The 21,592-nt window shown below is 42.5% G+C and overlaps 1 protein-coding gene across 14 annotated transcripts in view; it reads left to right on the forward strand.

The window, feature by feature from the left end:
- The window catches only part of DGKI (diacylglycerol kinase iota), a 377,839-nt gene that overhangs the window by 342,690 nt on the left and 13,557 nt on the right, over positions 1-21,592 (forward strand). For 12 of the 14 annotated variants that reach the window (XM_074315319.2, XM_074315323.2, XM_088799908.1 and 9 more), the window contains 3 exons: positions 7,452-7,489; positions 11,087-11,207; positions 21,175-21,211. In XM_074315319.2, coding sequence (XP_074171420.2) covers positions 7,452-7,489; positions 11,087-11,207; positions 21,175-21,211 — 196 coding nt within the window. Of the gene's footprint in view, positions 1-7,451; positions 7,490-11,086; positions 11,208-21,174; positions 21,212-21,592 lie in introns of those variants that run through there. The other 2 variants (XR_012490351.2, XR_012490352.2) reach the window with 1 other exon arrangement.

Genomic DNA, 21,592 nt, shown 5'->3' on the forward strand with positions numbered 1-21,592 from the left:
AGACGTTTCAGAGAGACATCTGGTCCCTGCACTGTTTATGGCGAATTCCAGTGGTGAATAAGGGAAGTGGAATTGACTGTTTCTGAAGAGAACACGTCCTGGTCCTCTGGCAGCTAGGTGGACTTTTTCTGCCAGGAGGGAACATTGGATGGGGGCTGTTTGTTTTTTCTCCAAACAGGAAACCTCTTCCCTGCGAATAGTAGCTTCAAAAGGATTGCTGCATCAGATGGAAAAAACCCATATACATTCATGCATTCAATTAGCAGGGACTAATTGAATTTGAGGATTAACTTGTCATTAGAGAGAAGTAAAACCTATTTACGTCTCCCATCTATGGTTACACACTCTAAGAGAGTCTTGTCACAGGTGGTGTTTGAATATTAGAAAAGGCTGCAGCATTTAATGGCCTTTAGATGCCACTGATGGATTAACCCCAATGATAATGAGATGATAAGATGATAATAAGATAAGTGAGATGTGTGCTCTGCACCCTCCGCTCTGTATTTCTGCGATGGAGGAGAAGCTGGTAGGCAGAGGGTGAGGGATACAGGACTAGGGTTCAGTGAGTCGTTATCCATCCTTTTCTCCACCTGCCAAGCAGTGCCTCCTCTCACATCTGATTGTTACTAAAGGGAGATTTCGGATTGAGCTTCCCATAGATAAAACTCATTCAATTCTGCCTAGTCTCCTCCTTGCCTGTCTTCTTCCTGATCCAAATAGATGGCCCGCCAGATAAGCAGTGATCAGCCATTTTTATTTTTCTGCTGAGATACTTTTGACTTAAAACAGATAGTACTGTACGCAAAATACACTCCCATACGTGACACAGGTAGCAAAGGCTATTGTGTATGGTCGTTTCCCAATGCTCACTGAAAGTCAACACCAACCCTCTGACTCAAAGCACATCACAGCACACGTGTTTGATGAGACAGGTTGTATTTTACAAAAAGAGCCACAGCATGAGACACCCACCCCACACATTCTTCTTCACTATGACTTTGACACTCTGTCCATCGAGATACGGGGTCTGTGTCCATTCTCCTCGTATGTGGCCAATCTTGAGACTACCGCAGAAGTGACACTACAGGATTTCCAAGGCAAAATGACGTCTGCTGGGCTCTCCTTGGGAAGGTTACTTTTGAAAGCCAGCCACCATTTCAAGAGGAAGCCCAAGCAGCCCATGGAAGCCCACGCAAGGAGAACCAAAGCTCCCCGCTGAAGCCAGCACCCGGTTCCCAGTCATGTGTGACCATCGTGAATGTGGGTTACTCAGTGTTCAGTGGAGCTGCCCCAACTGGTACCAGGTGGAGCGGACACAAACTTTCTGCCCACATTGCAGATTTTGAGCAAAATAAGTCAATGTTCTGTTTTAAGCCACTGTGTTTAGGGATGGTTTGCTATGCAGCTGTAGAGAACTGATATAAATGTGCATGTCATTATCAGAATAATCTTGAATCTCTTCTATATTAAAAAAAAAAAATCTCTCAGAATTTTACATATTATTCACAAAGAACTTGGCACATATCTCATTATCAATTGTCAAAACCTCCTCTAGGCCTAGATTAAAATGCAGAGGTCTTTAGAAATATTTGATTCCTCCTTTCCCTCACCTCATCTTGGACTTGTTCAGTATGACTATGTAAAATAATATTAATTACAGTCATTTTCATGAGCTGCTTCTCATTACGCCTAATTAGCACAATCACAGTGGCTCTCCATACCATGAAATATGCACTAGATTATGGTTGCTGAGTTGGGCGATTATACTAAATTCCATTTTGGGGATCTAAGCCGTCACAGTTTGCTGCTCATGTACCATGGCTGACTGCCCACAAAGTAGAAAAATTGGACAGAATGCTTCTGCTAAGGAAAAGCTCTGCAGGGATATGTATGTCAGAGAAGAGGGCGCTTGGGCAGCTAGCAGTTGCAAGCTCTCCAGTGGCTAAGCAATAAGTAACTTGGAATAAAGGAAAAGTATGCAGACTCCAGTGATGATTAGGTCAAGGGAATTGTGACAACATTTGCTCTGGGCATGCTCACTAGTCATTGTCTCCTTTGGCATAAAAAGAGGTGCTCTTAGAGCCATAAATTGACTCGACTCCATTTTGTATGTGACGCATTTCGTGACATTTTTATTTGGGGTCATTTGTTTTAACCTTTGTCCACCCTGCTTCAAGTTAAACCAAGGAGAAATTGCATGGTGGAAAGAACTCTGACTGAGAGGTTAGAAACAATAACATAAAAGGACATTAAAAGAAATAAAACATAAACAAAAGTCCCTCTGTTTGTAAGCTGGATTCTAACTATCTGTGTGACCTTGGAAAAGTCAGGTCATTTCTCAAGACCCCGTTTCCTAATCTATGAAAGGAGAGGGTTAGACTAAGGCCAAATGTGGCTCTGGAATATGGAATATGACTACTTCTGAAGGGGTAGCTTTAGGTTGTGATTCTTACTTTGCAAGAAAATATTTAGGAATAAAACGTATGCAGAACTTGGCAAAATCAAATACATGTTTATGATTCTCAGTGAATCAACTGATTTCCCCCCTTCAGTCTCCTCAAGTCTCTCTTTGCTCAACAGTTTTTGTTTTTCACTTTTAATTTTTTTTCCAAATTAAAAAAAATAAAAAAAGATTTAGATGACGCCTATCTTTAGGAGAAGACAAATAATTTGGCAAAATAATATAAATTTAGGAATGAAAAGATGACTGAATCCGAATGATTAAGCTTTTTTAATAGATATAAGTGCTCAGACTTGCAACTCTATTTTATATACATAATAATGTTATTCCAATTGATGTATTCAGAATTATAAACACACGTGTGGCTTTGCCAAGTTCTATATACTTCATGTTCTTAAATATTTTCATCTGCAAAGCACGAATCATAAACGTAAACTCTTCCTATGGAAGTAGTCATATGCCAAATTCTAGAACTGTAGTTGGCCTTAGTCTAACTTTCTCATTTCATAAATGCAAAATGGTTCTTTCTATGTATAACGGCGTTCAAAACATCCGTATTTCACAGTATTCTGCACAGGAGACTGTAATAGTCAGATTCTCTGTTCCTTGAGTTTATTTTCAAGGCAGAGTCTCAAAAGACCTGATTTTAGCTTCATTTTCCTAATAAGAGACCCAAAGCTTCTTGCCCAAGGTTACAGCTAGTAAATGGTACTCGTGGGACTTAAACTTGGGCAGTCTGACCCTAGACTCATTTACAATATATCCCCTCCTACTTTGGACTTCTTGCCAAAATGTCAGTGCCCTGAGAAGATGGTGTTTACTTTGGACAGTTCTATCCCCAGATCCTTGAACACAGCCTGGCATGGCGGGAGCAGGCAAACCAGCCAATGTTTCCTGGACTGTTCCCTCCCTATCCCAAATCCAGGTGAAAGCAGCCATTTTTTCTTTCCCTGCACAGATGTCTGAGGACTGTTCAGAATCCAGGCCTCAGGAGGAGAGACTGAGAAGGAAGACGGTGATTCCTTCCTGGCAGTGCTGACTTCTCAGTTCCAGCTTTCTGTCTCAGGATGTTTACTGAACAGCAATTTTTTGGAAGGCATCGATAGACTGAAGGAAAAACAAATCCTTTTCATGGGAACTAATGATTCACTATCCACCTCTAAAGATGACAAACTTCTCAGTTCTCTACCCCCTTACTTTCCTGTCTCACTACATAAGTGTATGTGATTTAATTGTCCAGGAAACTTATTATTCATCTACTCCGTAACCTTTACGTCCCTTTCACAATTTGACGTTCTGTGGTTCTTTCAAATGGAGAGCATTGCTTCTTCAGTATGAAGGAGTTTTACAAAAGGCAAGAAGGCACGCTCAGAGCTGAAGAAGTAATAAGGGCTAATACTGGCATCATAACAACTCATTATTTGTCTTTAAGTTTGATCTTTCAGAAGGTTATTATCTGGAGTTGAAGACTAATGGAGTCAAGCTCTCTTGATGCAGAGGAAATCTTAAACAACATTGTTTGGAGGGAGGGACGTTAATCAGGAGAAAGAAGTGGGCTTCAAGCCTAATAATGTTTGCATAATAGCTACCCTTGGGTGTATTGCTTGACTTAAAAATAAATATTCATGCTCTCCATCTCCAGTACAATTGGAAATTATTTGTGGTTATGATTCAGTTATATGATCAACACAACTTGTCCGTGGGACTTAAGACTGGCAGGCTGTTGGAAATGAACGAACATAAATCACAATGCTTGTGAATGAGTCTGGAGTAGAAATTAAAAGAGGCTATAATGGGGGCGATCTGGAGGAAATGATCTGGGAGCAGCTCCTAACTCTGTTTCTAGGAGGGGAGGAGCAGAATGCTTAAGGACGTGATACGTTACCCTGGTTTACTCTTAACTTTTCAATAGCTCGTCATCACCTGCAGGAGAAAAATCCAGGTGCCTTACCTGTACATAAGAGGTGCTCACTGGAGTGGTCCCTGCAACTTTGCTGCACCTCACCTGAGAGCACTCTCCTCCACCCCAGATGCGATAATAGACAGCTCTTTGCAGCTTCCCTCAGACACCATGACTTTGAACGTCTGTGTTTTTGTTCACATCCTACCTTCATCTTGCAAGGATTTCAGGCCGTCTTTGTTAATTTATCCCACCTATCATGGAAAAGTTGGCTTAAGCTTTTCCTTCTCCAAGAAACAGTTTTTGAACTCCACAATTTAGGGGATAAAATTTCCCCCAGTTTCCCTCCTTCTCTTTTTCTTCCTTCCTTCCTTCCTTCCTTCCTCCCTCCCTCCCTCCCTCCCTCCCTCCCTCCCTTCCTCCCTCCCTCCCTTGTCTTAATTTATTACTTACATGCACCAAATTTTATTACACAGTGCTTGAAATGAATGAATTCATTTTTCTCTCTCCTTTATTCTTACATTCTCTCTCTCTCTTTTTCTTTATTTTCTAGGAAAAATTGTAATATAATTTTGAAAACATAGGCTCTATGCTATGTTGTACTTCTGTGTGTGAATTTCAAACTCAGCGTTAACTGCCTCCTTGGGCAATTTCCCTAACCTTATTTCTTTCTTAATTCGGATTTCTACTTTAGTGAAGAGGACATCCTGTAGCATAAAAGTCCAAACTGATTTCTTCTCCCAGACCTGCAGTTGCTAATATTTTCTCCTGCCTCTCCCTCTCTGCCCTCTGGTATAAGGTTTACATCTTGGAGTTAAACCCCGTCTCGTGGCCTCTTTGGCTGGACCTCCATCTGAGGGGGTCTGTATTAACAGAGAGGTGTCTGCTTGACTTCACACACCAGTTTCCCTATTGCTTGCTCCCTCTGACGTGTCCATCTGTCTTTTTCATGTACAGTCCCAAAAGGACTGAAAACTACCCTTTCTGGTAATATATCTATTTATAAAACTTCTTGTTTTATTCTTACTGCAGTGAGATGAGCAGGACACTGGTTAACTTTATTTTACAAATAAGAAATTGGTTTAAAAATAATCTGTGACTTCTTCCCTTGATGTGTCTGGTAAATTCCAGAGATTAGAATTACACTCCAAGTCAGTGCCTTTTCACAACACCATAAGCTCGATAACCTATGGAGACTATTTTCTTCTGTTTTCTCTCGGCCTCACAGGGCCTCATAGGGCACTGACAGAGACCTGGAATGGACACAGGGGCCTCCATCATGGTGACAGTCGGGCCACTACTGGCTCTGTGCCCCAAGAGAGTCACTTTACTCTGAACCCCAGTGTCTCCACTTATAATGTGAAGAGCGAGACACGTGTTTTCATAGGTTCTTTTGACACATCACATTTTATTAATTCCCTTTCTGTTATTTTTATTTCTCTCTTCTTATGATTCTTTTCCTCTCTTAGCTTTCTTTTCAAGCAGTTCAACAACTACCTGTTGGGCATTGACAAGGTACAAAGCATTGTCCCAAATGTACAAAGCACCTCCAAAGGGAGATGAAAAGAGTATTGCTTACAGCTTGTTCTGGAAAGGAAACATTCTTCCCTCACTTTCCTGTTCTCCCTGTTACCCTATTCTTCCTTCATCCTTCTTTCCCCCATGCTCAAGCAGCCCTCATGTCCACAGGTTTTCAAGGCTTCTGCTTTGGTCAGGGAGGAAGAGGCAGGAGAAAATACCAGCAACTGCAAGTCTGGGAGAACAAATCAGTTCGGACTTTTAGGCCACAGGATGTTCTCTTCACTGAAGTAGAAATCCATATTAGGAAAGAAAGAAGGTTAGGGAAATTGCCTGAGGGGGGCAAATAAAGCTGAGCTGGAGGGAAAGCACTGAGTCCTGGGCCAGGGATACCCATGATCCTTTGCATCTGGTGCCGCACGGCTCCTAGGTGCTCCATAAAAAAGCTTGGGGGGCTCTGCTCAGGGAGACAAGGGCTCCAGGTATTTTGATGCGTGATACGGCATTTTTGGCTAACTACGTGAGAGACTACTCAAACGATAATACAATGATGCTTTGAAAAATAAATTGTTTTCTTCTAAACTTCTGTGACATGAAAGCCTGAACTACATCTATTTGTTGTGTAGTTTTAGAATCTAGGTGTTGATTTTTTGAAAGGAACCATTTCCAGCCCAATGCATATGACCCCTTTCGGAGCCGTCGTCATTAGCCACTTAAATGTTCTTTCCCCCTTTTTTCAGTCATATTTTCTCATTCCTTCTTCTACACCCCTCGTGGCATGCACACAAACTTCTGTTTCATCCCCCAAGGCTACACATTCTTACAATCAGTTTAGGTTACCTCAGATTCTTAGAGTTCTTTCCATAAGAGTCACCAGTGAATTAGATGCTAAACACATTTAATTCAGAACATCATTAAAACACACTTGTTTCTTCTTCACTGTCTCTGGTCCTCTTCATTTCTGTAGCAGAAGGTATTTATTTATCATTGCAAAACACACACACACACACACACACACACACACACACACACAAAATGGCTGGTTATTTTTTTTGAACCACAAGAGGACAAAGTGGAAGGAACCGAAAAGAAGGGAGCAAAACCAATCACGATAGGTAACTACTCTGCATCGGTGGATGGGTTAGGAGCATTTATATGATTTCGTGATTCCTTTCAGCAGCCCTGTAAGATTTAGACTTGCTGTTTTACAGATGTGGAAACTGAGGCTCAGAGGGGCTAAATGATTTGCCCAGTATTCCACAGCTTGTAAGTGTCAGAGTTAGGATTGGAACCCAATCTGTGCTACTCCAGATTTCACCTGCTCTTTGCTGTCCCAGGGCCTGAGGGAGCCCAGGTAGGCTCTAGAAGGATAGAGGGGATGGGGTACCTGGGTAGGAAAGGGCTGGAGAGAAGGCCTTAGTCTGTTCTAAGATTCAACCTTTGGCATGCTTCTCCTTCCCTGCCCCCGCCCCAAATGCAGACTATTTCTGCAAACTATGGAGCCAGCCCTTTGTGATAATTTTAATGAGAGGGTCTTCTACTAATGGGACATCTCTCTTTTGTCTTTCACAGCAATTTTGCAGGCAGTAATAGCTGGTGATCTTATGAAGGTAAGATATCTTCCTACCAAAACTTTTGGTGATTCTTTAAGAATTTTAAGTCAACATCATTTCCCACCAAATTTTCATGATCCCATATATCATTACCAAGCCCCTGCCTGTGCTGACTGAGTAGAAAGAGGAGGGATACTCTTGAGAACTGAACAGAGAGGGTGGGCGGAGTCCTCACAGCATTGCCACGTTTCCGAACCACAAAGGATCTCTGCAAGAGCATCAAGCAATTTTTCTTGACTCATTAAAACAGCTGCAGGCCCCCAGGACACAATGCCCACAGTGCCCCGAATTCCTGCTCCTAGAAGCTGATATTGGAAGTTGAGAGATTTCTTTCCAGACAAGTCTTGAAATGAATGCATCTGTAAGAATTACCTGGACAATACCCAGAGATACATTCTCCAGGCCAGAGCCTGTGTCTTCCCACATTATTATAGTTTTGTATTTTGGAGATCACAGTCAATCAAAAGAAGATACTCCGTCTGATCTCCCTTGAACCTTTTAATTTGTGCTTATGTTTTCTGGTGTATTTTAGTTCAGAAGGAAGGGAGTCATCACTGATACTTCTAGAGGGAATGCAAATCCTGAAGGCAGGCTGCCTAGGTCCAGATCTTGGCTCTGCCACTCACTATATGTGTAACTTGGTATAATTATTTAATTCTCTCTGTGCCTCAGTTTCTTCATCTGTGAACTGGAATAGTAATATTGCCCGTCTCTTTGCTTTGGTGTGAGGATTGAATGTGCTCGTGCATGTAAAGCTCTTAAAACTGTTCCTATTACATAGAAGGGACTCTAAAATGTTAGTAATTTTATGACTACAATGTTAGTCTGTGTTTTGTTTTTAATAGCTTAACATAGTGGAGGTACATATATGCAGATAAACATAGAGGAGGTGCACATGTATAGTACAGTCTGCGACTATTCTGAAAGCTGTATTTGCTCGCGCGTCCTTTTCAGGCATCGGGACTTATGATTGCCCAGATATGCCTGAATAACGCCCCCGGCCACAGATCTCTGTAATATCAGCCATTGCTCGGGAGCAGAAGCTATGCCTCCCCCATCAGTCTGTAGACCATGCGCCATTGCAGATCAGGAAACCAAAAACCTCAAAAAAAAAGCTGAGAAGCACTGCCCTTTCTACACTCTTCTTGAAGCACCTCTGTTGAAGCAGCTGAGAGGCTTCTGTGCTTCATTTTTAACAGAAAACCGATGGTGAGAAAGTTGCCAGCATCTTCATAAGCTGTCATATTTAGACACAGAATCCTGGAAATGGTGCCCGTGCCACTGTCCAGATCATAGTGTTACTAGGAGTTGGTACTCACCAGAGAAGAGGGTTCTCTGAGCAGCACACCTGTGAGTTCAATGCCATTTCCCAGCAGTGAGTTAAACCCACACTATCCTATACTCCCGGCAAAGCCTTCTGTGAGATTCTGTGACATAAAGACATGAGCAAGACCTTATCCCTGCCCCTGCAGAGCTTCTAAGCCAGAACATTGTGTGCACCACATCTGAAACCTTTTCATTTTATTTTGTACATGCTTTTAGTCTAGGCAACACATTTTCAAGGTCCCTGGGTATATTACCACAGTTTTGTTCTGTTGTTGTTTTGTTTGTTTGTACTTAATGGAGAATTATTTGCGCTCTAGGAAATCACTATATTCCGCCAGTTGTCTTCTTCCATTCTCTGTTGCAATTATTTCCTAACTGGCCAAGAAATGACATAATGACCCCTTATTTACTGGGAGATGAAACATAGGGGCTTAGGGGTTGTTGGTTTTTTCACTCTTTCCCTTTCTTGTTTCTATCTTTTCCTTTCCAAGTATTTTTCTTCCCCTTTTCTTCTTCTCCATCTTTTTTCATTTTTGTATTTCATGTAGAAAGCAAAATGAATATTAAACTGGTTGTGTGTGTGTGTGTGTGTGAGAGAGAGAGAGAGAGAGAGAGAGAGAGTTCCAGTGAGCAGAGAGCAGGACACCGCAGGAGCCCCCAGTGTGAGGCTGGCATGAGTAGGTCCTGTACAGCAGGGCTGCGCACGAGTCGGATGCCCATGGATGGACTACATGTTCACAGTGGCGAAAATCACCAAGGAAAGTCAAATTCAAGGCAGCTGATGGATTGGGTCTGTGCTGCTCGTTGAGCCCGAATCCTGCGGGGATCTGCCTCCGAAAAAGGGAGTGTCCCTGTGCGACAATGCAGTTAAACAGAACAGGGTTCTCTTAGATTTTTGTGGAAAACTCACAGTTACTTCTTCCTGTCCTTTCGCCCAGTTTAGGGGTGAAAGCCCCCCTATGTTCCTTATTTCCATTCAACTACTCCTTTTTGATGGGTTCTAGAAAGTCTCCCGTGACTCGTTTTCCATTCCCTTCATCACACTTTCTGGGTACCCTGTGCTAACCCCTCCACGGTCCTCTCCCTCCCTGTGTAATTTGCATGTCTGTCTCCTCCATGGACTGGGAAGTCTTGGAAGCCACTGACTCAGTCATCTTCATCTTTGTTGCTTGGCATCTGACACGTGGCACTTCTATGGTAGCATCTGAGCAAAAGCATGAACTATGCTTTACTGTCTTTGACCTTTGGAGATGCATCATTTGTTGATAATGTAGTGCCATCTACCTTCTTGGTGGCGGACACATCCCTTTTGCTTCTTACCTGCTGGGTTACCTGCTTCTTATTTGTCCTAAAACTACCCTTTGGAAGCTCCAGAAGGCTCTTCTTGTGTTGGGACATACTCCAGTTTGGAGAAGAGGGACCATTTACACTTTCTATGTTTAATGTTTCACTTAGACCCTATCGTCATCTAGTCACCTTATTCTCAGGCTGCAAAATCTTTTGCTTCTCTTCTGGCCTCTTCTCATAGGTGTTCGAGGTTTCTACCACTCCATTCTCTGAATCCCTTCGGTTCTCCCATGGATCATCTCTAGCCTTGTTGGGTGGGTGTGGGATGTCTAACAGAAGGCATGCAGGCTGGGCTGCAGCTCTGGATGGAGAAGGGAGGCATGCATGCGCGTGCTTGTGTGTGCTTGTGTGTGTGCCGTGTGCAGTGTGCTGTGTGCTGTGTGCAGTGATCTGATGCGGAAACAGGGAAGCAACTCCTGTCTTTGGTAGCTAGGTTCACTAGGGATTGAAGGAAAAACTAGAGGACGGGAGAGGAGCATAGCTACCAGACACCCAGCCAGTCCTGCCAATCGCCGTAATTATTCTTGAACTCAAGAAAAAGCTGAGCCAACAAAAGAAAGCTTTGATTCTCTTTACCCTCCACTCCCTTGGGACAGGGACCAGTGCCCAGAAAAGAAAAGACAAAAATAAATAAATAAATGTATGTATATTAAATAAATAAACAAATAAAACAGAAAAAGAAATTGGTAGCTCAGTATCCTTAGGCTGTTCAACACCCATAGACCTTCCCCGGAGTTAGTGAGACACTGGCCATGTCTTTGAGTGATAACACAATTGAGGGAGCTTACTTCATCTCGCTGACTTTTCTCTGAGACTGGAAACATTGGCGGTTTGCTACGTTACTCTTATTTTATCACTGGTTAGCTGTTTTCCCTTGTTCCAGACTCTGCCTGAGCTCCTTTCCATATGTCTCTTTTTCAGCTAATAGAAAGCTATAAAAATGGAGGCAGTCTGCTAATTCAGGGACCAGACCACTGTTCACTCCTTCACCACGCAGCTAAAACCGGCAACGGGGAGATTGTGAAATACATCCTCGACCACGGTGAGTAGACGCAGTGACCCCAGGATCACTTATCCGTGAAATAGACCAAACTTTCTAAGTCGACTTTCATCCAGCATGGTGGGACTGGCTCTCCAACTTTTGGCTGACTCTCCTGGCTTATTTGAGGTAACTGAGATTGCAGACCACCGACCCCTGTGGGTAACCTTAACCAATCGATTCATAGAAATAATTTTCATATCAAGGTCTCTGCAGGGTGTTTGGATGCTGGGTAATTGCGAAGTAAAAGACGGGCATGATATGCCTCATTGTTTGGGGAAGGGCCAATGTGTTTTGGGAAGTTAACTGGTTGGGACCAGGTACCTAATCCGTATTCAGAGCTGATTATTCGGAGGATTGATGAGTGTATTTTTTTCCATCTTTCTGGTCATTTATTTTTGTTTGACTCTCATTCGTCTTTTCAATTCAAGTCACACTTGATTCTCCTGGGAAATGTCTGGTAGTCTTCTGTCCTCTGCGACGGCCATGCTCCCCTCCTAGGCAGCCTCCTACCTGGTTTTCTAATTTGGTGTTAGGACATTTGCTGGAAGTAAAGTTCCCTTTCGCATCCGAATACCAAGTCTTGACCATTACTTTCAGCTTCCCATGTTTACTTATGGTGTTTCTAGGATGAAAAAAGGCAGGAAGCAAGGTGGGAGGGGTGAGATCTGCCTGACTTGGCTGTTTTTGAGGGAGAAGGAGAGGAATAGTCGCCAGCTCTGACAGAGATCCTGGAAGATTTTCTGTGAGCCTGTGGCCTACCCTCTTTGCATCCAAATTCGGGCTGCAAATGATAAATACATTAGTAGACATTCACATTCCTTTTTGCTCCTCTTTTTATTCAGCAGATGTCTTATTCATTCGTTCATTTATTCATTTATTCATTCATTTGTTCAATAAACAAATATTTGTGGGAGACCAGCACACATACAAAACAAAATACCGTCACTGTTTTCAAGCAATTGCAGGCTAAAGAAAAAAAAATAATCATATGCATAATTAAATTTAAAACAGTTGTAGATAGATGTTTGAATTCCTATGGTAAAGCCACAAATAAATAACACAGCTACCATTTTTTAGCACATGTTATAAGCCAGATGTTTAGACTAGACACATCGTATTATTGAAACTTTACAAGGACCTAGTGTGTTAGGTATTAGACTGTCAGTCACATTAGACTCTCCTGCTTTGTCTCCAATACCTGCCCACCATGAAGAGTTTGCTTGTATCCTTGGCCTGAATTAAGGTAGAAAAAATGGCTTAGGAAAAGAAAAGGGGTTAAAATAAGATGGTGGTCACGAGAGGATTTCTTTCCCCCTTGTAGTCTGGGTTGGGTAATTGCAAGCCTGACTGCTGTGGGAAGTCTAGGCAGGTAAGCTGTATTCTTGGTGCTGTGTCTGGGACAGGTAGCATTCCATCTCCTGCTACCCTGACCATTCTATCCCCACAGTTAAAAACATTCCTCTTTGGGCAAGATTTGCGAAAGCAATGGTGTCATAATTTCTGTTTGCCTCCTACACACACACACACACACACACACACACACACACACACACACACAGTGTGAGAGGCAGAACCGGATGTTAAACCCCAGCCCCAAAAACATGCATAAAGTCACAAAGCTTCTATGGTTAATTTTCCCATGTTGGAAACCATCTCAGGATTTCTACCACACAAAGTTCGGCTGAGCTTTAGACCTACGCTGTTTCCCTGCTGGTTGCCATCCTCTTGCTCCTTCTCAGTCCTTTCTTCCTAGTTTGCCTTTAGCCAATGAGACTGAGTGCTTGGCCAATGAGACTGCAGTGCTAAGGTCTGCAGACCTTAGGCTGTTTATATCCACATGCCATCTCGGGATTTGGGTGAGCCACTGATATCTATGTGAGTGATAACAGTTTAGGAACCCTCTCTCCTGTCCCTCTTTTAACCTCTCCAGAAGAGCTAGCATTTTCCCCTACTTCCAGGATCCTCTCTGTATCAGTCACTTATTGGTGTCTCACTCAGCCTCACTCACAAGGCTGTAGTGAGCTGCAGTTTTGACTGAGTCTGTATTAAAGATGGATGCTTCCATCTTTCCCCAGAGGTGTGGGGATCTCCGCTGGGGTGGCTGGAATGGCTGGGACACCTGAGCCTTTCTCTGCATTTCGTCTTTTATCCCAGGTTTCTCCACAGCATGATGGTCCTAGAGTCCAGTAGGGCGAGAGTGGAAGCTTCCGGATGTCCTGAGGCCAGGTTGAAAAGTTCTGTATCCTCTCTGCAGCATTCTGTTAGCTAAAACAAGGCACAGAGCCGGCCTCACTCAAGGGATGGGGAAATAGACCCCACCACTTGGTGGAAAGAGCTGCAAATAATTGATGGCTGTATTTCATGTACCACCCTCCCTTACTTTCCATTTTCTTCAACTGAAAATGATGACCGCACCCTCTCAATACCTTGAATACTGACTTACCTAAACACCTCTGGAGCTCCGCTCTTATATTTCCCTTTGTTCTGAGTCCTATGGTTGCTTAGCAACAGTCATTGTTTAACTTTGCAAGTTCATAAATAAGGACAGTCCCTCCCAGCCCCACGTCTCTTTTTTTTTTTTGCATAAGTATGTCCCATGCAAAATGTGGGACATACACTAAAAACAAAACCCAAAAACTCTCTCCTCAGTTGAGCCTCTCCGGAAACATCAGTGATACGGCCTGAGATGGTATTACTCAAACACTGTAGATTTTCACTCCCCTCCACTACTTCTTTTTCCACAGCCTAAAGTAATAGCGCCTCTAAAAGCCCCTGCAACCCAAGCTCACAGGGCCTGGAGTTTCTAACCCCCAGTATAGATTGATATACACGTAATTTACCTGGAATGAAATCCAGTGGGCATGTTAGTATCTTAGTGCTTTGACCAAAGCCAGACTTTCCAATACTAACGTGGTTTCTCTTCACCCCGCCCCCCCCCCCAGTGTCTTTTGCAAAGAGTGCATCAATCACATGATAGTTTTCTCTGTCCAAAAGGAAGGACACCAAAGAGTTGATTAATTTCTTGGAGGGGAGGTACTTATTTTTGCAGGGTTTTTCTTTTTTTTTGTTCTTGTTAGATTTTGTAAATCAGTTGGTTTAATATATATGCTCATGAGAAAAAAAAATCTCAGATTCCTGTACTCACCCTAAGTTCACTCACAGGTAAATGAGCATTTCCCTTAGTCACAGAGGGCACCCTCCACCCCACCTGTCTCATCAGGATCTCTGATTGGCCAGTAGATACCTGAGAAAAAGACTGTGGAGACAGAGAAGCACAATCCAGCTCTTCTGTCTGAAAAGACAATCTTGTTATGCGCTACAGTCCAGGGCTCACTGCCTGTTTGATAGGTGGCAATTTGTAAACTTCTAGTGCTATGGTCAGATAATGGAAACTAAATTGCAGTTGATTTTTATTGAAATTAGCATTTATCAATCTGATATGCATTGCCAATTTCATGCTTAACATTGATCTCATCGTTTCTATTTATTCAGGAATATGTATATCAAATCTTTTGACATAATCAACCTAATTCTCTAGGTTCTTTAAGAGCTAAGCACTTCAGCTCCACCGTTTTTATTGTTTGTTTTCATATCTTTAGTTGCTGATACAATTTATATTAACCTGTGCACTTTGGGATTGAAACTATCTTTGCAGAACCATTCATCGCTCTTTTTAATATTTATTTTAAATCAATAGAAACCTCTTTAAATTATAGTGCTCTCGAAGTCGAGGACAAATACATGGAAAACATGACCCTTTCTTACTCTTTAATCATCTCAATGTCATCTCCACTCAGAGAAAGAGTCTCTCCTAATTTAATAATGATCGATGAAGACTCTGGGATTCCCCTGGTCTGACAAGGAAAATAGCCTTTTCCCGGAGGCCTCCAGGAGGCCTCTATTTGGGGATGTATCCCAGACAATGGCATTGTACTTATACATTAGCATCCAATTTATGGTAGATAGGTCTGATCGGTTTGAATTCACGTAAGTGAAAGAATTTTGTACACTGTGCCAAAGATCAAGAGGGACATATCTCCTAATCTCGAATGCTGCACACCTCTGGAAGTTATAGTTTTTTTTTTATTTTTTAAAAAAATTGGTTTAAGTCTTTCCCTGTGGCTTCGTATGATACAAATACTAAAGACCTGACTGTAAAGATGGCTTTATGACAAGGATTCTGAGAAATCAGGGGCCCTTTTCAAGGTGCTTGACGGGAAATTGTATGTGACTTGTTTCCTTTCTGTGTCCTTAGTCCCCAGCAGGCCCCTCTCTCCCCAATGCTGTGCCCTCTTCATTGGACATGTGTGGTGAGCAGTGGGGGTCCCCAGTCAGGAGGATACTCCCTGAACAGGGGTCCTGAGAGATTATGCTCCCAGACACGACATTCGGCAATGTATTTCTCTTCTAAAGGCTCTTTTTAAACTGAGCTGGGGGGTGGAGGGTTGGGGGACAGGAGCTGTCTGGTATGTTCTGGAAAGCCACAGGACGCTTGAATTGTTTTCCTCCTGCGTCTTCTCGGGGACATCTTGTCTCAAATTCACAACATGCTGCTTTCCTTTATGAAAAAGTGGAATTTGGGCATTGGGAGGGTCGAAAAGAGAATGGAAGTGGAGGAGAGCTAACAATTCTGCAGGGACAGGGTGGAGAGAGAAGGATGCCCAGGGAATCCAGCTGAGATTCCCCGTAGGTTCCTGCTTTTCAGCTCCTTTCAACCATCTTTTTTACCCACTCCCTCCTCCCTCATTTTTCCCTCCAAGAGACTTTTGTGTTATTTGTCTTTTACCACCCTGCACATTTTTTGCTCTTTTGTTTTTATTCTCCCCACTCCCACCCTTTGGCCCCCTACCGTGTTTCCTGATAGAAATCTCACTCATGCATTTCCTTTTTGATTTCAATGGCTTATTTTGTCTTTCCTTTTTTTTTCTGCCTTCAGTCTTTCTTTTCTTTTTTTTTTTTCCTTACCCCCCTTTTTCTGCCTCTGGTCCCCAGAGAAACGACCACCATCCCGCTGGGACAGGATGACGGTGCTGTAGGAGTTCCCAGTGCCAGCGCTCCCCACATCTGTGCAGCTTTTGTCCTGGGCCACAGGATGATTTGGAATGCTCTGCTGGCAGCGTCAGGGAGACTAATGGGAAATGAGATCTGGAGCGAGAGAGGCCATGGGGAGGTGGAAGGAATAGCAAAGGGGATTTGGATGCGTTGGTGTGGGAAGCAAATGAAAGGACGCATGTGGCATATCAGATAGAAAAAAGGACAATATTGATAAAGGTGCCCCAGAAGAACTGGGGTATCTGATGGAAGAGCCTATGGAAGGAATGCTGGCCAGCGGAGAAAGGCTTGACTCCTGAACACACTGTGCTCTTTCTTCTGTTGGGAGATTTGCGAAGTTTTATTTCCTTTTGTAGTCTCTGGGCTTCGCCCGAATACTGATGTGTATATCCCCTTAATGTATTTTCCATTCTCTTATTTTTCAGACCATTTCCCCATATAGCACAGTCTTTTGAATCCATGTTCCATTTATAGAAATTTCTCTGAGAAAAAAACAGGACGTTGGCTGGCTCCACGTTGATTTTAAATGCCTTCAATTCATTCATTCACTTATAACATTAATTCTGTCCCAAACACTTTTGAGGAAAAAAAAATGTTATAGTAATAATCACTGCTAATCTTGATTATTGAAAGTGCTTTATATGTATGAACACATTTAATTCTTACAACAACCCTACACAATAAGTTCTCTTATCTCTATTTGACAGGTGGTGAAAACTGAAGCATAGTGAAGTTGGTTTACTTGCCAAACTCATAAATAAGATACAGGATCTGCCCTCTGTATCCCTAAAACCCAGCAAAGGGAAATGATAAACATGCAAAAACAACTGGAGTGCAGGGGGTCCGATATGTGTAGCACACGCAGGGTTCTAGTGACAGTTGGTATAGGGCTGTGGAAAGGCAGTGACTTTTATGAGGAAACTCCAGTTTCCAGGAAACTGAAGCTTTTATGAGGAAATTTGTACCCAGATCCCTTCGATAGGGATTTAAGGGTTACTTTCTGGTGCAGGTCAGCTACAGAATGGAGTATGGACATCGTATTAAACCCTGGGAGGGACAGAGAGTCCAGGCTTCCTTTTATCTTCAGGGAACAATTGTGAGTTCTACTGATAATTTAATGGTATTCCTCCAAGTTCCTTAGGGGAGATGGTGTGGTATCCACAATCAGAACATATGTTTACGTAAAATACAAAATAAACGCCAAACCCACAAGCTCCCTATTGATGTATATTGAAAGAATTCCATTATCTTTATTTTCTCTCTCTTTTTTCCTGTTCTCTCCCTTAATTGACCCAAATTAACATTCCCAAAACCACAAATGTTCTTTTTATATACTTTTTCTTTCAAGAGAATTTTTGTGGTCTTCGTTGATTATTTTCCTCGTTTCTCTGGCCACCCCCTTCCCCCCTCCCTTCGAATCTTGTACCAATGCGACTAATGCATACAGCATTCTATGAAACAGCATTATGTACGATTAACAACAGTTCCCATTGGGTCGCTGAAGATATAACTAGGGAAGGAAACTACAGCTTCATCTTAGGCGGCACCTGGCACTCAGCCTCCTTCTTATTTCCTCCTCTGCAACCCCTTCTTGCTGGCACTATGCAAGCAGTTATTTTAAGTTATAAAAATTATTAGAAAATGTACCTGTACTAGTCAAAAGAGCTCCCCACTCCTACCAGTAGTCAGCCAGCTGCCACCCTTTCCTCTTCATGGGCTATTTGCCTGTTCAAAATGTCTGCTATTTTGTGATGATGTGTGTTGAGGGAAAGATGAGGAAAGTTTGGGTTAATGAAGTCCTTCATTCCAGAGCCATTGATGAAACCTCGAACTGGAGTTTCTGTAGCTATTAATTAAGAGCAAAAGTGTCTTGTTTTAATATCAGCTCCTCTTTCTTGCGTGTCTCTGTCAGCTGCAGCGGAGAAAAGGAGAGACGGGGGGAAACGATGCATTGCTACAGGCAGGCCTGACTCATGCACTGGGTAATGAGCTCTGGAGTCATTCTTGTCAGAAATTTGAGGAACAAGGTCCTTTCTCTTCGTTGTCCCCACTGCCAGAGTGTCAAACCATTGCCATTTTAGCACAGATTACACTGCTCAGGGCCCTTGCACTGCATGGACCCACCCCAGGGGCTGCTCTGAGGGTATGGAATGACAGTGCTGAATAAAGGAGGAAGTGAGCAAGGCCTCGTTGCCGAAATATTTGTCCAAATAGCAGGAATGATGGGAACAGAACTACTAGTGAGGCCATGCTGTTTGGGTTCACAGAATGCCTTTCAAAATGAGTGGCCTGAAAGGTTTTCTGAAGGTGGCAGGAGGTCTGTAAAAGGAACACTGGGCACGTAAGCCTTCTTGGTCTGTTTTTGTAGAGAATGTCGTGTCAGCTATTGAAGAGGCCTAGAGTACTTTGTTCTTATGACAGATAATTTGAGTCAACAAGTGGCGTCACATGTGAGTGGGAAGAAAGTGGCCCTTTTTTTCGAGCGTCTCCTTCCTTGACTGATGTTCCAATATCTTGATTTCGTATAACCTGCTGTGTTGTGTCAGAGAATAGAACGCTTCATAATACCTAAACTTCAGGCATTGCGTGTGTGTGCCAGCTGCTGTTTTAAGCACATAACTTTCATTAGCTTATGAAACTTCACAACAATTTTCTTAGATAAATATTATTATCAGTGTGACTTTACATATCTGACAATCAAGGGTCTCAGAGATTAAATGAACTTGCCCATGACCTAGCAAGTGGCAGTTTGAGCTGGACTTTTAAACCAACGAGGTTCATCTCGGAAACCCTCACTCCTAACCACAGCACTATAATGCTTTGAATGTCTTTGGGGGTGTGCGTGGGAGTAGAGAGGGGTTGTCATTCATGTTTTCTTAGACCCACAGGACTAAAGAACAAAATGAATGAGTTAAATCTTTGTTGATTTCTTTATATAGGGTAGATGCCAGAGGGATGTGAAAAATAATAAAAATATTCTTACATTCAAGGGATTTAGAGTAATTCATTTAAGAGGACAAGGCATATAGCTGAAAAGGAAAAATATGGTACAAGTGTAGAACCAATAGTACTGGGAGTTCAGAAAAGGGATAAATTCCTTCTGTCAAAGGCGATCCTTTCAGGGGACCTCATCACAGACTGGGCTTTAAAGAATGTGTTGGGTGTACGTATGTGATACCTAGAAAGGGAAGGCTGTTCTGGATAGGGACAGATGAGGGGGTGAGCTCTTAGAGTTGGGAGAGGCTGAGAAATATGTGGGTGATGGAGCAGTTACCAGTTTGGATTCTGTGAAAAAGTAGAACCTTGGGAACAAATCGAAGAAAGGTAGTTCCAAGTGAAAGATTGTGAACTTCAATGTTTAAATACTTGGGAGTAAGCAGTAAATATGATGAATTTTGGTAACCTGGAAATCAAAATGACCTGAGACTTTTTTGGTTTATTTTTTTAGTAACAGTTTCTTCATGCTAATTATTTTACAGGCGGAGACCTATTAGGAGAGAGAAATAGGGCAGACATTGCAGAGGAAGGTTTACCTGGCCTTGGTGACCAGTAGACGTGAAAGGGAGATGGCAAAGATGATGATTTAGCTCTGGGTGACCAGGAGGATTTTGAAGCTCCCATAACATCTGTCATCTTCTCCTTGACCAATACTTGAGTGGTTAGAAAATTCTAACCTCTTCTTCTCTTTCTTCTGACTATGTAATAGATGATCACATAAGTACATTTTCAATGATAATGATATCCAACAATATAGAGAGCAAATCAACAGGATCCTATCTCTAAGGTCCAAAATGTTCAATACCTAGAACCGTGTTGGGCACTTCCAAGCACATTTATTCATTCGTTCCGCCAAACATTGAATCCTCTGCTTGGCACCAGGTTCTATGTCAGGAACTGAGGAAGGGCACGGTGGTAAGATGAGTCGTAGGCCACAATCTCAAGGGCTTTCCCAGAATCTAGTTGTAACGAGAGGCATCAGCAGATGCTTTTAAAGTGGTTTAAACGTCATGATCAGTAAGGTGATCAGATATCCCCTCTTGTCTGGGATAATCTCAGTTTGGATGATAAGCCATATTACCCTCCCCGTTACCGGACATAGGGCTACTACACAAAGTGAGGGAGCGCACAGCCAGGGCATTTAATGCAATAGTAGGAGCGGGGGTCATAGTGGGTTTCGTGGAGGAAATGTGTCTCCGGGCTGCTAAGGAGTTCAGGGAGGACTAGGGAGAAAGACAGTGGTACGGAAGGGAGAAAGGTGGGCGTTCCAAACATGTATGCAGAATGAATGAATGAATTAGTGAACAAATACAACATTGTGAATGTGAAAACTCACAGCATCGTTCAACGCCTAATGAATATGCATTCGATGCCTATGCATAACATTTCTTCCAGGTCTTGGAAGGGAAATTTTATGAAAAATAGAATTTTATCCTATTTCTAAAGTAAGGATATTGGACTGCATGATATCTACGGTCTCTCGTAGCTTTAACATTGTACTGCATAAGACCCCATCCTAAATTACCTGCCACTGGAGAATGAGAAACAATCCTTAAAGTCCATCTGATTTTCTCCTTCCCCACGGTATCCACTCACTTATTTCTCTTATTCTATTCCAATTGATTTAATTTCTTCAATTCGATTGAAAGCTTCTTGAAGGGAGAGACCATATCACTCATTTGTAGCTCCCGTTAGGCACATAATACCTGGTGGTAATTGAGAGATTGGTAAGGGGGAGGTAGAAAAATCCTTCCTTTTTTGGAGGGAGGGAGGAGAAGGTCTTATTATCCCCATTACCAAATGCTCTTTCTGAAGCAGCTTTCCAAGGCATTTTAATTATATGACTACTGATTTTTTTGTTGTCATTGGTGAGTTTTTGAACTTATTTTTGATGGGCCTTTGCTTTCCTCTTCTTTAGGACCTTCCGAATTATTGGATATGGCAGACAGCGAAACGTGAGTGTTACCTTTTATTACACAGTCTAGATTATTTTCTTTAGAACAGATCTCAGAGAAGAAAGCAATCGATAGGGCCCACAATTGATGATTTTCATGCCAGTGGTAAAAACGTCTACTTTCAGTTGTATTTATAACTGTGCAGGGCTAATCTTCTAAATCAAAAATGACACAATAAAAATTGACGGCAAGCGTCAAAATAATTGCACGCACGGTCATCCCTAGTCATCATTTAATGCTTCCTACAGGCAAGGTACTTCTGCACTTGTGCCTCTTGGGCTGCTGAGAAGTCTAAGGAAACTCACTGACCTTCTTTTCACTCTTTCTCACCTGGGGGTTGTGAGAAAATGAAGCCCTCATGCCCTGAGGCATCGTTGCATG

This window comes from Rhinolophus sinicus, chromosome 8 (assembly GCF_057876585.1).
Source record: "Rhinolophus sinicus isolate RSI-liver-muscle chromosome 8, RSI-T2T, whole genome shotgun sequence".
Taxonomy (NCBI): domain Eukaryota; kingdom Metazoa; phylum Chordata; class Mammalia; order Chiroptera; family Rhinolophidae; genus Rhinolophus; species Rhinolophus sinicus.